The sequence below is a fragment of the Eublepharis macularius genome, chromosome 5 (assembly GCF_028583425.1).
Source record: "Eublepharis macularius isolate TG4126 chromosome 5, MPM_Emac_v1.0, whole genome shotgun sequence".
Classification (NCBI taxonomy): Eukaryota; Metazoa; Chordata; class Lepidosauria; order Squamata; family Eublepharidae; genus Eublepharis; species Eublepharis macularius.
Window position 1 is genome coordinate 41056391 of NC_072794.1, and position 14090 is coordinate 41070480.

General features: G+C 44.9%; 1 protein-coding gene across 1 annotated transcript in view; it reads right to left on the minus strand.

Annotated features, from left to right (window-relative positions):
• The window catches only part of LOC129330316 (coagulation factor XIII B chain-like), a 74998-nt gene that overhangs the window by 3623 nt on the left and 57285 nt on the right, over positions 1–14090 (minus strand). Inside the window, exons 15-19 of the mRNA XM_054980348.1 lie at positions 13432–13614; positions 12118–12294; positions 11454–11630; positions 7097–7279; positions 6539–6735 (exon numbers count right to left, since the gene is read on the minus strand). Coding sequence (XP_054836323.1) covers positions 6539–6735; positions 7097–7279; positions 11454–11630; positions 12118–12294; positions 13432–13614 — 917 coding nt within the window. The remainder of the gene's footprint in view (positions 1–6538; positions 6736–7096; positions 7280–11453; positions 11631–12117; positions 12295–13431; positions 13615–14090) is intronic.

The following is a 14090-nucleotide window of genomic DNA, read 5'->3' on the forward strand; positions in this document are numbered from 1 at the left end:
CGCCCCAGCATCCACCCCAGCTTGAAGATGGCAACCTGACTCAGGAGGTGCTCAGAAGCCAGCCCCTCCGGGTAGAGCTGCTGAGGGCACTCTGTGGGAAGAGCTGGGCAGCCAGCCAAGGGGCCGCAGCTGGGCCCACCTTCCCTAATCAGCTCAGCCAGAGAAGCCCGGTAGCCAGCCAACATGGTGCAGCTGTGGCTGATCCCGGCAGCCCAGCCAGCTACCCCTGCTGCAGCAGCTTGAGACAGCCCATGGCCACGCCAGGGCTAGAAGACAGCAGCCTGGCTCAGGAGTTGCTAGAAGCCAAGCCTCTACAGGGGGGGCTGCCACAGGCATTCTGCGGGAGGAGATGGGTAGCCCCGCCCAGCATTGCCAAGCAGGCAGCACGGAAGCTGGCTAAGGCAGCTCCTCGTGAGCAAGGCCAGGCAAGCTCAGTAGCTCAGAGGCTGGCTGGGGCAGCCCCTCGTGAGCAAGGCCAAGGAGCCCTCAGCTGGGGATGGCTCACACTCAACCCCACCCTGCCAGCTAGGCAAAGGAGCCCAGAAGGGATTAGTGGTTGGAGGGAAACACCTGGGGGAACGCACAGCTGGGCCCGGTCAGGAGAGGGAACAAGCCTGGAAGGAGGGCGGGGTGGAGATAGGAAGCCCTATAAAGGATGGCTGGGAAGAGCTCTGAGGTGGTGGGTGTGAGTGAGAAGTGATGATGTGGAATGAGAGCAGTAGGATGCAAGGGTGGAGGCTTGGAGGAGAGTTCTGGAAGGAGAAGATGGAGGACACAGAGGGTAAGCAGGCCAGGTTGAGCAGGCCAGCGAGTGGACTGAGAGGGAGTCTGGGTGAGGTATACCGCCCCTCCTTCCACAGAGCAGGGTCCTGCAGAGTCCCTGGCCCCCCTGTGACGTCAGGAGCAGACCGCCCAGTGCCATGCCCAGCGGCAGCCGCGGCAAGCCCTGACAGGTATTTCCTAGCGCAATTTTCTTTGGTGTTAGATACCATCTGTATTTGTACATGTTGAAATCTTCAACGTATTTTTCCACAGGTGATCCCAAGCTTCCATTGTTATCTCTTTATGAAAATTTATTGCCCACTTCACCATCTGGACTTTCACTGTTTCATCTTCGGTATGCCATTTTAAGAGTATTTTATAAATCTTGGAAATTTCTTTCTTGCCCTCTTGTAAGATTACTTCCTCTAGTTCCGAATTTTCCATCCTTATTCCTTTTTTTAAGCAGTCCAAGTTGTAAAGATCTCTAATCTGCCTATATTGAAACCAACCGTAAGTAGGAGACAACTCTTCCTCTGACTTTATTTTTAATGTAGAATACTGTATCTGTATTATCTCCTTGTAGGTTAGCCGTTGCTGTTCATTGTCAACTGTTCTTGGATCTATTACTTCATACGGAACTACCCATGAAGGAATTCCATCTCCCATGTGGATTTTATATTTCTTCCAGATTGTAAAGAGGCTTCCCCGAATATAGTGGTGCAAAAACATAGAGTCCGCTTTTATTTTATCATACCACAAATATGCATGCCATCCAAATATTTTTTTGTGTCCCTCCAAGGCCAGTAGCTTGCGGTTTTTTAACGTTATCCAATCTTTTAGCCACGTCAGACATACTGCTTCATAGTATAGTCTTATATTGGGCAGTTGTAAACCACCTCTTTCCTTGGCATCTTGCAGTACTTTCATTTTTACGCGTGGTTTCTTACCTGCCCACACAAAGTCTGAAATTTTCCTTTGCCATTTATCAAATTGTTTAGAGTCTCGGATAATTGGAATTGTTTGCAACAAGAACATCACTCGCGGTAAAACGTTCATCTTTACTGCCGCTATTCTTCCCAACCATGGTAAGTTCAATTTATTCCATTTTATCAGGTCTCTGTCTATTTGTATCCACAATTTCTCATAGTTGTTTTTAAATAAGTCTATATTTTTGGCAGTCAACTCCACACCATGATATTTAACTTTATTTGTTACCTCACAATCCGTTATTTCCATCAGTTCTTGTTGTTTTTGTTTAGTCATATTCTTACATAGTATCTTCGACTTCCTTTTATTCACATAAAATCCAGCCAAATCTCCAAATTCCTTTATTTTCTTTATTACCTTTGGCATGTTATCAATTGGATCCTCTACTATTAACATTATATCATCCGCAAATGCTCTGATCTTGTAGGAATATTCCTTTATGTTTATGCCTCGGATCATGTCGTCCTCTCTTATTTGAATCATCAGTATTTCCAAAATCAAAATAAACAACAATGGAGACAAAGGGCAGCCCTGTCTTGTGCCTTTACTTATTTTCAATTTCTTAGTCAAATCGTCATTTACTACAATCGCTGCACTTTGGTCTTTGTAAATTTTTTTCACCGCTTTTATGAACTTTCCTCCCAATTGCAGCCTTTCCAAGGTGGCAAACATAACGTCCCAGTTCAAATTGTCAAATGCTTTTTCCGCATCCACAAAGAAGAAACCCACCTCCCTGTCACAGTGCTTATCATAATATTCAATAGCATTTACTACTGTCCTCAAATTATCTTTAATTTGTCTATTAGGTAAAAAGCCAGCCTGTTCTTCTGCGATGAATTCCGACAACCAACCTTTTATCCTCTCTGCCAATACTTTTGCAAACATTTTATAGTCATTATTCAGTAATGAAATTGGTCTGTAATTTTTTACATTGGTCACATCTTGTCCATCCTTTGGAATCAGTGAAATGTTAGCTTCATTCCACGATTCGGGAATACTTTGATCTTGCATGGCTCCATTCATTACTTCTTTCAGAAAAGGTGATAGTTCATTAGCCATCACTTTATAAAATTTGGCTGTTAATCCATCTGGTCCTGGAGCCTTCCCTAATTTCATTGATTGGATAGCTTCCTTTATTTCCTCTTCCGTAACTTCCCCATTTAGTTTCTCTTTCCATGCTTCAGAGATTGCCGGTAACTTCATCTTCTCCAAATATTCTACTATTGATTCTTTGTTCACCTCTTTTTTTTGGTATAATTTTGTATAAAATTTAAAAAAGGCTCCACTGATGGCTGCTTGATCCATAAGTATCTTATCATCTTCTCGAATTTTGCTAATTATTTTCATCTCCTTCCTTTTTTTTAATTGCCACGCCAAGTATTTATTTCTTTTCTAAACCTTGATGGGCAGGACAATCCTAAAGGTTGGGGGGGTTGTACTGAAAGCACCCTGGAAGCCAACTAAGAGTTATGATGGTGTATCCCAGACTTACGCTGTCACCCACACACAAACCCCTACAACAGTGCAGCAGCCCGGCACCACTTCACCCAGGTCCTCAACTGGCGCCCGGCCATGGTGGCTGAGCACAGTCATAACTGGGACATTTATCCTTGTGCCAGCAGTTCTGGGGTGGGCCAGGTGGCAGGGGGGCAAGTTAGTCCACTCTCTAAGCTGTCCCAGGCACGAGAATGCCCCTGCAGCGGCAGAAAGTTATGCCATGAAAAATGACAGCGTAGCCCATAGGCTCCCATTTTGGGGAAAAGTCGCCTCCCCTCTGGCCACAACCAAGCAGTCCAGCAGAGCACAGGATGCCAACTACTACAGCAACCAATTTGCTTGTGCTCCCACCAAGTGCCCCCACAATGGCCAATCAGTCCTCTCACCCACTTTACATACTGTAACTTCCCAGTGGGCTGTGGCCAAAGACTCTGTCCAAGAGCCCTCTGTTGTGGGGATTTAGAGCATGAAGCAAGAAAAAGTGTACCTGGTAGCAGGGCAAGAATGCACAGTGGGAACTTTGAGAAAACCGGGTTGTACCTTGCACTCACATACAGGAGGAGAGCTGAGTCCAAAATGTTTAACTAACAACCTGCACCCAAGTTGCCTTACAGGTTTCCTGTCTCCTGAGTTCCAGTTTTGGTAGGGATGAAGGCACACCCACAGGTAAGAAGGGGACCTGGCTTGCTCATTCACACTGGGCTCCCCTCTGCCAGCTCTGCACCTCACCCCCATCCTTGCCTCTGCAGTTGAGGTTTGCTGGCAGGTGTGTGTGCATTCAGTCCATGCCTGTCAAAGAAGAAGTCGCCCAGGGAGCCATGCTTGATGCAGCTGTTTTGTGGGGAAGAGCTTCTAGCATACAGCCCTCAGCTGGGCTACCCCCCATGGGAAGAGGAGAGAGTGTGACCATGGATTGGGGTGACTGGGAATTTGCTCTTGTAACTCCCCCACAATGGCGGGCACACCACACTTTGACTGTCTTCCTCATAGGACGAGCATTCCAAGCATCTACAAGAGCAAAACATCCAGGTGCAGATGAGGATCACTTTCCTGCCAAAGGGGCATCCATCATCTGGTTGCTGGCATCATCCATGATGATGGAGCAGCTGCTACTGGCCATAGACATCCTCCCAGGACATGGCAGACCTGGCTGTAGCTTGCTCGAGAGCTCCCCGGACTGGATGAGCCTCCCACTCCTGGTCTCCCCACCCACCATTTCCAGAGGGTTCTTTCCATCCAGCAAGCAACACTTTTGCCCCAGTGTGGGGAGACCAGCCAGCAGCTATGGGAGGACACACAGTAAGATCCCCGGGATCACCCAGCAGGGCATGCTCAAGAGCAGTTTTTGCCAGGATGCCCCCCTTATCTGCATAGAGAAATCCTTTGAGGCAACCAGGGGGTCGGGCAGTGGGTTACCTCCTTCACATCTACGTGTGCATGGCCAGATGGGGGAGGCCAGCCCTGTCCAGCTGGATATGTGATACCAGCACAAGAGGGTATCACATGTCCATGGGTGACATGGCTGGAAAAACAGCTCCCACACATGCAGGGAGGGTTCAGCAACCCAGGCCTCATCAGGTGGCTCAGCATGCTCAGCAGTGCTGGGGGGCCACAAGCCCATGACCTGCCTGATCAGTGATGGACTCTTCCCCAGATGGCTCCCCCCCACCCCGGTCAAGGCCCTTGATGTGGGTGTCGTGGTCATATCCCTAGATGCCTGCTATCTGATGGGGGGGGATGGGGGTGTTGATAGGCAGTGGGGATTGTGGCCCGCACATTGGCTGTGCCTTTGCTGGCCACTCATGGGCCTGTCATGGGGCAGCATGGCCATTAGGGGATGCTGGTGGGGTTATTGGGGAAATGGCGGGATGTGTGCTTCTTGCTGCAGCCACACCTTGCCTCGCTGGGCTCAGCCACTAGCCTAGCTCTCCCATGAAGGTCTGTAGGGAGCGGATGAGGGGTGCTACAGGAATGTACCAGCAACACAACAGGCCTTGGGATTGTGTTGTTAGACGTTAAGTGTAAGTTTGCACACTCAGTGTACACTCAGACGCACAAGCACCTACACCCCCATGTTTCTCTGCAAACTATGCAACTCTGCTAATAGATTGATTTTAAATTTGATAATTAACTGGTAAACAAAGGATTGGATCCTGTGCTTCCGTGAACTAGTGAGTTCATAAAAGGAGTTTTCTCAGCTTCCCATTCCCAGCACTTTCCGTCCCAACCCCTTACATTTGCCCAAAAGCTGCTCCTGGGGGCAGGGAGGAGAGCTGGAAAAAAAGGTGAGATGCCGCGTCTAGTTACAGCAAGCAGCAGGATTCACAGAAAGTGCGTGGGCAAAAACAGCAAACTCTAAAAAGGACCAAGACTTTGCAGGTGGAGAGATCTCAGATCCTTGCTGGCCAATGATATATTGTGTTTTCTCTAGGTTGTTCCTAGTCTGTCTCTCTGCATTTGTGCACATTCACATTAAGAGAGCCTCTGTGGAAGAAAGGAAAACCTGACCTTTTCCTCCATTTCCCCATCAGACTGTAACAGCACATGTCTGTACTCTCCAGCTCTTTCCTATCATTCATTCACATTTCCCCCTCCTGAAGTTGTGTGTTGTGCTTTTGTTTCTGTGCAGAGGCACAGGCTCTGTGGTGTATAGGGAGTCTTTGCACTAGTATTTATCCAGGTTATCAGGATGACACATGATTGGTATTGCTGCTATTTCACCAATACAAACTGCTGCCACGTCTCCCAGAAGGGGATATTCCTGTGTGGCGTCTGGTGAGGGGGCACTAGAGGAGGTGATCCTGGGGTCACAAGGAGTCTCTGGATCTCCTTGGGAACTTGAGAGAAAAGAAAATTCAGCAACGGAGCAGCAATATGCTGTGAGAGTGTAGCAGCTCTAATCAGCTCCAAAAGGGGTTGGAAATGGTGGAAAAAATTAAGGTACATCTCATGACAGCCTTAAGAGAAGGCAGGAGAGTTAAAGCCCAGGTCATCCGCTCCAGAAGAGCTCTCCAAGGGCCTACAAGAATTCTACTGTTTTATTGTTTGGATCTCTTATTTTGTATTTTAATGTTTTATATTGTAAACTGCCTAAATGCCTGGGCAAAGAGGTATGTGTAAATGGAGTAGTTATGCGAGTTAGTATTTAAATAATAAATGTTGCAGATTGGGGTTCTAGGTGGCAGCCAGATCAGAAAAATTTGGAGAATTCTGACGTATATCTGAAAATGCAATCAACTGATTTGCACAAGGGAAATTTTCTGCTATTGGGATTTAAAAGTAGCATACGTACAGGGATACATCTTGGATATTCCAGCCTGCCTTCTATACATCGTGCTCTGAAGGGAGGGGAAGATGGGTCCTTCCGATAGTTCTGTTTACAAGTAAATTCCGTTATATCTCCAGATTGTGTATATAATTTTGAATCATTTATCCACTTCAACTGAATATTGTTTAGTGCCATATCTTCTTCCGTTACTGTACAAGGCTCTGCAGAAAGAACAAAACAGTGCAAATTTGTGATATTAGTTTGATTCTGAAGAGTTCCTTTGACAAAAGTATGTTGTGTGAAAAGCAAAATGTAAGAACCAGAACACCACATAAACTGGCAAGCAACATATGAAGCTGATGTGTTCATCACTGTTGCCTCAACTGTCTACTCCAAATAGCAGCCAGCCACACTCCAAGCCCTAGCCAGAGGTTCCGTCCCTGCCCTACTAGCTGATTCTTCCCCAAGAAACAGCCATTAACAGCTGTACAAACTTAACCAGGATTTGAGCTATGGTTCTTATAATACACTTAAAGCATCAGCTTCAAAGTATCCAGTGTATAATTATAAACGTTCCAGTACCTATGCATGTTGGAGTCTCTGTCCACTGACCATTTTCACAACGTACTTCTGAAGATCCGTTCATTACATACAAGTTTTGACATTTGTATTGCAACGTTGTACCCGGCGAATAGAGCTCCTGGACAGGGTTAAGCACATCTCCATTTTGAATAGGAGGAGGGCGACCACAGTTTCCTGCAGCATCTGCAACGACATCAGAGAATCAGAGAATAAATGTATTAGATGGTGCTGTAACTACAATCATTATGATGTACATATCCAGCTCTATAAGTCTGATCAATGTTGTGTAACAAGAAAAAGAATAATAGTTAACTTTCCATTGTTATTGCCGTCACATGCATGGATGGCACCTTAGAAACTTTTTAGGCATATGTAAATAGTATCTAATTTGGCATGGACCAGAACTCATTGATCAAGTTTCTAAATCTGGCACAGCTGTTTACTATCAACATTTTTCTTAAGCCTGTCAGTTTTCAAAGTATAATTTGCAAGTATAGTTAGCTGCAGGGTCTAGTTAAACACAGAAATTGTAAACGTTTGTCTCTCCATCCCCATCCCCCCCCCCGTGCTTCCAGTTAATTGCCTGTCAACTGCCAGTTGCTGGGAGTCTTGGAAAACATTCTGGACAAAAAGAATGTGATTTTATTCAGAAAGACACTTCTTGGGTTCTAAAGATTATTTATTTTATTTTTATTTTTATTTATTTTATTTTTAACCCACCCTCCCCACAAGTAGGCTCAGGGTGAGGTACAACATTGATTAAAATACAACTTAAAATCAATCATAAAAACAAATAAAATACTGTGCCCCTTTTGGGGTACCTGTTTCCTCAGGATCCATTTACTCAGGATCACTGAAAATAAACTAACAGTTAAGTTTCAAAGGTTATAAGATTCCGGGTATGCATTTAAATATATACTGGTGGACCTAAGAAAGAGAGCAGACCAGGGCTTTTTTGCAGCGGGAACGCGGTGGAACGGAGTTCCGGCACCTCTTGAAAATGGTCACATGGCCGGTGGCCCCACCCCCTGATCTCCAGACAGAGGGGAGTTTAGATTGCCCTCCATGCCGCTGACACGGAGGGCAATCTAAACTCCCCTCTGTCTGGAGATCAGGGGGCGAGGCCACCGGCCATGTGACCATTTTTGCCAAGGGCAATTTAAACTTTAAAAAACTCCCCCCTTGTTCCAGCTAACTCAAAGTGATGTCATCGTGCGGTCCTGAGTTCCACCACTGAGTTCCACCACCTCTTTTCCCAAAAAGAAAGCCCTGGAGCAGACCATTGAATTAAGTCACTCCTTCACTACCTTTGATGATGTACCAGGTGGAACACAGAGCACTAGGCGCAAGTTGCTTACCAATTTCTTTTTTCCTAATTTTAAAAATAGCTTTTATTATAATCAAAGAGAACATTTATGGCACTATGCCATGAATTCAATTTGCCATGGCCCCACATCAAAGCAAATGGGACGAGATATTACTGGTGGGGGCTAAAGGGTCTCAGCCAACTGGGGGAAAGCAACAGGAAGCTATTTCCTTATTTTGCCTTCTCCTCAACAGGCATTTTGCCACAGCGACTGAGGGCCAAGCTAGAAGTGATGAATTACACTTGAATGGCAAGTGAACAGACTCATGTGTATTCCTCCCTGTTCACTTGCACTCCACTTGCACTCCACTTGATCACTACGCAAGAGAGAGGTATAGGTTCTACAATACATTAAAGACAAGCTAGATTTACAAGGTATGAGCCTTTCAGAGTCTAAGCTCCAGGTGTGGTTATTAGGGCTACTTGTGTGTGACCTGGGTGGCTGGGGCGCATATTTACTTTTCTTACTGTAGCCCATGCTTTACCCTTCTCCTGGCTTGCCTCACACTGATCTTGGTTGGAAGCAAAGAGAGAAGGCCAGAAAAAAGGGAGGGAGGAGCAAGGAAGAGGGTAAGGCGAGGGGCAGCAAGAGGGATATGTTTGTTGCTTTTACTTTAGCTTGGGCAGAATGGAGGGAGGGGGGCAAGAGCACCCAGACGCCTTGACAACATAGGAATTCACGATGGTGTCTGTGGGCTTCCCCCCACCCATCCTTACCCTCATTCCTCCCTTTGTTCCCTGCCAGCTATCATGGATCAGTTTTGCTTCAAATACACAAACAAGAAAAGGGGGGAGGGAAGAGAAAGGAAGAAAGAAGAGGGAGAGGGAGAGGAAAGCAGCCAGAGAGGTCTCCATGGCTCAGAGTGGTTGCTCCTGTCATTTTGCAAGGAGGGGGCTCCTTCTCCTCTGTGCAAAGCATCAGGGACAGCAGCAAAGAAGCTCACCCCTGGCTGAGCTCTGAGCACACAAGGGCCGTTTCCACACAGCTTACCTCAACCTGGAATGCTGCACAACATGCCGAAAAAATGCGGAAGATCATATTTTCTTGTGCGATGTTGCACAACATCGCGCAAAACTTGTGCAAGAAAACGCGATCTTCCGCATTTTTTCGGCATGTTGCGCAGCGTTCTGGGTTGAGGTAAGCCGTGCGGAAATGGCCAAGGAAAGGACAGCTGGCGCACCTTGTTGGTACCCATACATGCACATGCACACACCCAAATCAAAGAAGATGAAACAAACAAACAAGAAATCCATTTACCTCTAGGACTGTACATCATTGTCACACTTGCAAATGAGCAGACAGAATGAAATACCATAGTCTGAACTGAACTGGGGCTGCAGTCTGGTGATAAATCATCTGAGGGGCAGCTTGCTGGTACTATTATCATATATGTCTTCATATGAGATCTTATACACTGGCCGTTTCCACATGACTCACCTTCATCCGGAACGTTGTGAAAAACCCGCAGAAGATAGCATCTTCTCGCGCGAGTTTTGTGCGACGTCGCTCAAAACTCGTGCGAGAAGATGCTATCTTCCGCATTTTTTTCACAATGTTCCGCAGCGTTCCGGATGAAGGCGAGTTGTGTGGAAACGGCCACTGTTTCTCCAATAGAAACTTACTGCACTGAAGACCTTCAGGCATTGTTTCATCATATACTTACTGGGACTTTGGTGATTACTGTTCAGACCTCTGGTCAATTCTAAGCACATAGCACTTTAATACTGTATAGGAAATCCTGTTGAATTATATTTTAATTATTTATATATGATGCTTTGCCTTCTGTAATCACCTACACTGTGCATACATATATTCTCTGTATCTTGCTTAATTTGACTATAATGTTGCTTTAATTTGATTGATTTATAATAGAGACACTCATTAGTTAGATTTCACGGCTTGTTTGTTTTTGTTTATCAATACAGCAGATCAGCAAGTTTGTGCCTTGTCAGGCCAAGTGACATGATGGATCAGCCAGGTGGTGATCTGGGGCAGCTATATTAGAGGCCTGCCTGGTGAGGGGTTCGTAGCAAAACAGTCATGTGAGTAACACATTATAAATTGTCTTTTCTTACAGATGCAGGCATATCATGCAGCCCAGTCAGGGTCCCCATCTTGGGCAATCACATGGTGTTCTTGACAAAAAGAAGGGAAGAAGTCAGCACCAGAGGGACCAGCTGGGCCTTTTCTCCCTCTTGCGAGCATCCAGTGGTGTGGCAAGTGTGGAGTGTTATGAGGCCAGCACCTGCCCTCTCTCCACCTGCAAACATCCTAAAGCATCATGGTGATGGAGAGGGGGGGATTAATTTGGAATAGACCATCACATGCCATGAGGCTGGGAGGCTCTATGAAGGAGCACCCCGAGTGCTGAGTGGCATCTCTTGAATCTAGTAGATGCCTTGCATCCCATCAGGGGAAGCGGACGAAGCTGAGCACCTCTCGGCACAGAACGGCAGTACAGGCTGGCATAAACAAAGCTAGCGATAATCGTTGGCCGAGTTTGGAACCAGCATAGACCTGCCTGGTGGGCACCTCAAGCAGTTGCCTAGAGCACACACACACCCTCAAAATAGTCTGCTTCTTTAAAAAAGCAGCGCTCTAGACCAGCCATTTAAATGAATTTAAATAAGAAAAACTAGTTGAGCCCACATTCAGTTGTCTTTGTCTTTGTTGTCTCGTGTCCTATTTGGGGGTGCTGGGGCAAAAGAACATACTGATTTGCAGAGTAACAGAATTTTGTATTCCAGTGTTCTATAAACAGAATCTTTATTTTTTATACGACGGGGATGGATTTTTAGCAAACCAGTGGATAGCAGCAATACATGGCTGGTTTCCTATGTTCACCTTGGTGGGTTGTAAATTATGCTGGTGTGCGCTGGCCATTCTCAAGGAGGCCACTTCCTTGAGGGACACATCAGAATGTCTAAGAGCAAGCCATAACAGTTCTAACCCTTCTTTTAGAAGATTATAAAATGTGAGCATCGAATTACCTATGCATCTTGGTGGTTTTGTCCATTGCTTGTTCAAGCATGTTACTACCACTGGTCCAAAAAGCCTCCAGCCATCATCACACTGATAACGCATTGTATCATTAGGCATATATCTTTCCTTGAGTTGACCAGTTAATTCACCATGAGCAATTTCACTTGGTGGAGAACATGTGACATCTGCAATGATAAATACACACGCACACGCATGTTGGGTGGTTAAAAAATATTCCAGTACCTGAAAAAAATGTGAATGTTTTCCTCCAGTGTGAGAGAAGCCAAATGACAAAGCCTCTGGAAAAGGCAAAAGAAAAAGAGAGGCAGGTCCAGGATTTCTAAGGTGGCATTTTCAGAACTTCTTTTCCATGTGCAAGAACATCTAAAAAGCCAGAAATCTCAATCCTTGGATGAAATGGTGATACTTCATGAAAATAATATGTAACATTGTAAAAATGCATCCCCCTACCAAAGGACTGATAGATACTAAAAATAATGTCAGGTGATCCAGGGCAATTCAGAAAATTGTAGCTCAATTATCCTAAATATCTATGCCAGGCAAACTAGTAGAAACCATTATAAAACAAATGATGAAGCATATTTAGAAGAACTAGACATATTGGGGGGCGGGGACCAGCATGGCTTCTCTGGGATCATTTTCAGCACTTACCTTTACATGTGGGTGGTTCTGACCACACCTTAATTCCACATGTTACAGAATCTGATCCGGACATTTCAAACCCTGCACGGCATCGATACTGCACATGGTGGCCAAGACGGTAAACCTCTTTTCTTCTCCTTATGATGTCAGCATTGCTAACTGTTGGGGGTTCTCCGCAGACTGCCTCTTTTAACAGGGAAATGATATTCCATTGTTACTCATGTGTCATAAAGGGAAAATGTATCTTTTGCAAAGATGCTGCATCTTCTCATCATTCAACCTGCCATATTTTGCCACTGGAAGCATACAATTCTCTCCTCTCCCTCATCTGAGTACTAATTACAACTGGTTTGCCAATAGCGGCCTGAGAAAACCAGTTAGACAAGATGAAAGGGGCAATGAGGGCAAAGTATCAATGCCACATTGATTGTCAAGAAGAATCTCAAATACACGGGGAGGGGGGTATTTATTAGGTACAGTCAAAATATCCCGTGCATGAGATGTCTGCCTCCAGACATATTTTTGTTGCCTGCCAACAAAACATTTTTGTGTGTTTTCAATTATGTAAAATTTTCAGTGTGAATACCAGACTGACAGATTTTCCAGCCATCTGTCAAAGTAGTGCAGTTACAAATACATACATCTCCCGGTCTAGGTGGCATGTCCTTGAGAGTTCTTAGAGAGCTCAAAATGTGAAATTGTTAAGCAGTATATGTGATTTGTCACTAAAATCGGCCTCTGTACCAGAGGAATGGAAAGCAGCAAATGTTACACTAATATTTAAAAAGAGGAGGGGGGATCTAGGAAATTACAGGCAGGTTAGCCTGACCTCTGTCTCAGGTAAATTAGCAGAGACTCTTGTTAAAAATAGAATTATTAGGCGCATTAAGAAAAACAAAGCCTCCTGAGGAGAAACACCTGAAAGCCAATGCTAGGAGGCAACACCAGGGGAAGGCCTTGGCCTGTATGGCCTATTTGTTGGTCCTCCAGGGTAACTGTTTGCCTGTTTGTTGTGTGAAACAGTTTGCTAGACTAGATGGATCTCCGATCCAGCACAGTTCTTCTTCTAATCTTACATTCTCACTCATGAGCATGCAGTGTTTGAGACAGCTCTATCTGTGACTATGTGATCCATCAATGCAAGTCTTCCCCACTCCTCGGAATGATTTGACCCTTCCCCAAACACAGAAAAGCACTGGTAGTTGTAATATTATTGAATCTATCCCATTTGCAAGACAGGTGAGCAAAAGAAAGTAAAGAATTAATTCCAGTGATATTTTAAAGGTCTCTCTCAAATCAAAAAGCCCCTATCTCTTTTCTTACCTAAGCAGACAGGTGTTTTTGTCCAGCTCCCATTGTCACAAAAGGATCTGCTGTGTCCTTCCATTGCATAATATTGTTGGCATTTGAATTCTACCGAAGAGCCAGATGTGTATTGTTCCTGAGGTAAAGTTATAATGTCCCCATTCGCAACAGTTGGTGGGCGGCTACAGGTTTTTCCTCTTTCTAATAAGCAATAAGAATGATGGTTTAGCCATGTCCTTAAAACATTAGTATTGCACATTAAAAAATTCATTTTCATGTTTCCCATAGAAACACAAAAGAAAATTGATCGCAGTGGCCAGGGAGTAGAGTTGAACACAGAGAGCTAAACACATCAAATGAGTTTGGCAGGTAGTTAATAATATTTTCACTGGCTGATCTAAGGTTGTAAAAAATACAAAATAAAATGAGTATGTCCTACTTGGTGATGGTGGAGAGTGCCCTCAAGTCATCGCTGACTTATGACAACCCCTGGTGGGGGTTTTATGGCAAGAGACTAACAGAGGTAGTTTGCCATCACCTGCCTCTATGTCCTACTTGGAGTATTATATTTCTATTGTTATATTTTATTTCTATTATTATATTATTTTAATTGTAATCCTCCTTGAGCAGGACTCTGAAATGGCAGCATAGAAATATTCTAAGTAAGTAATAAATAA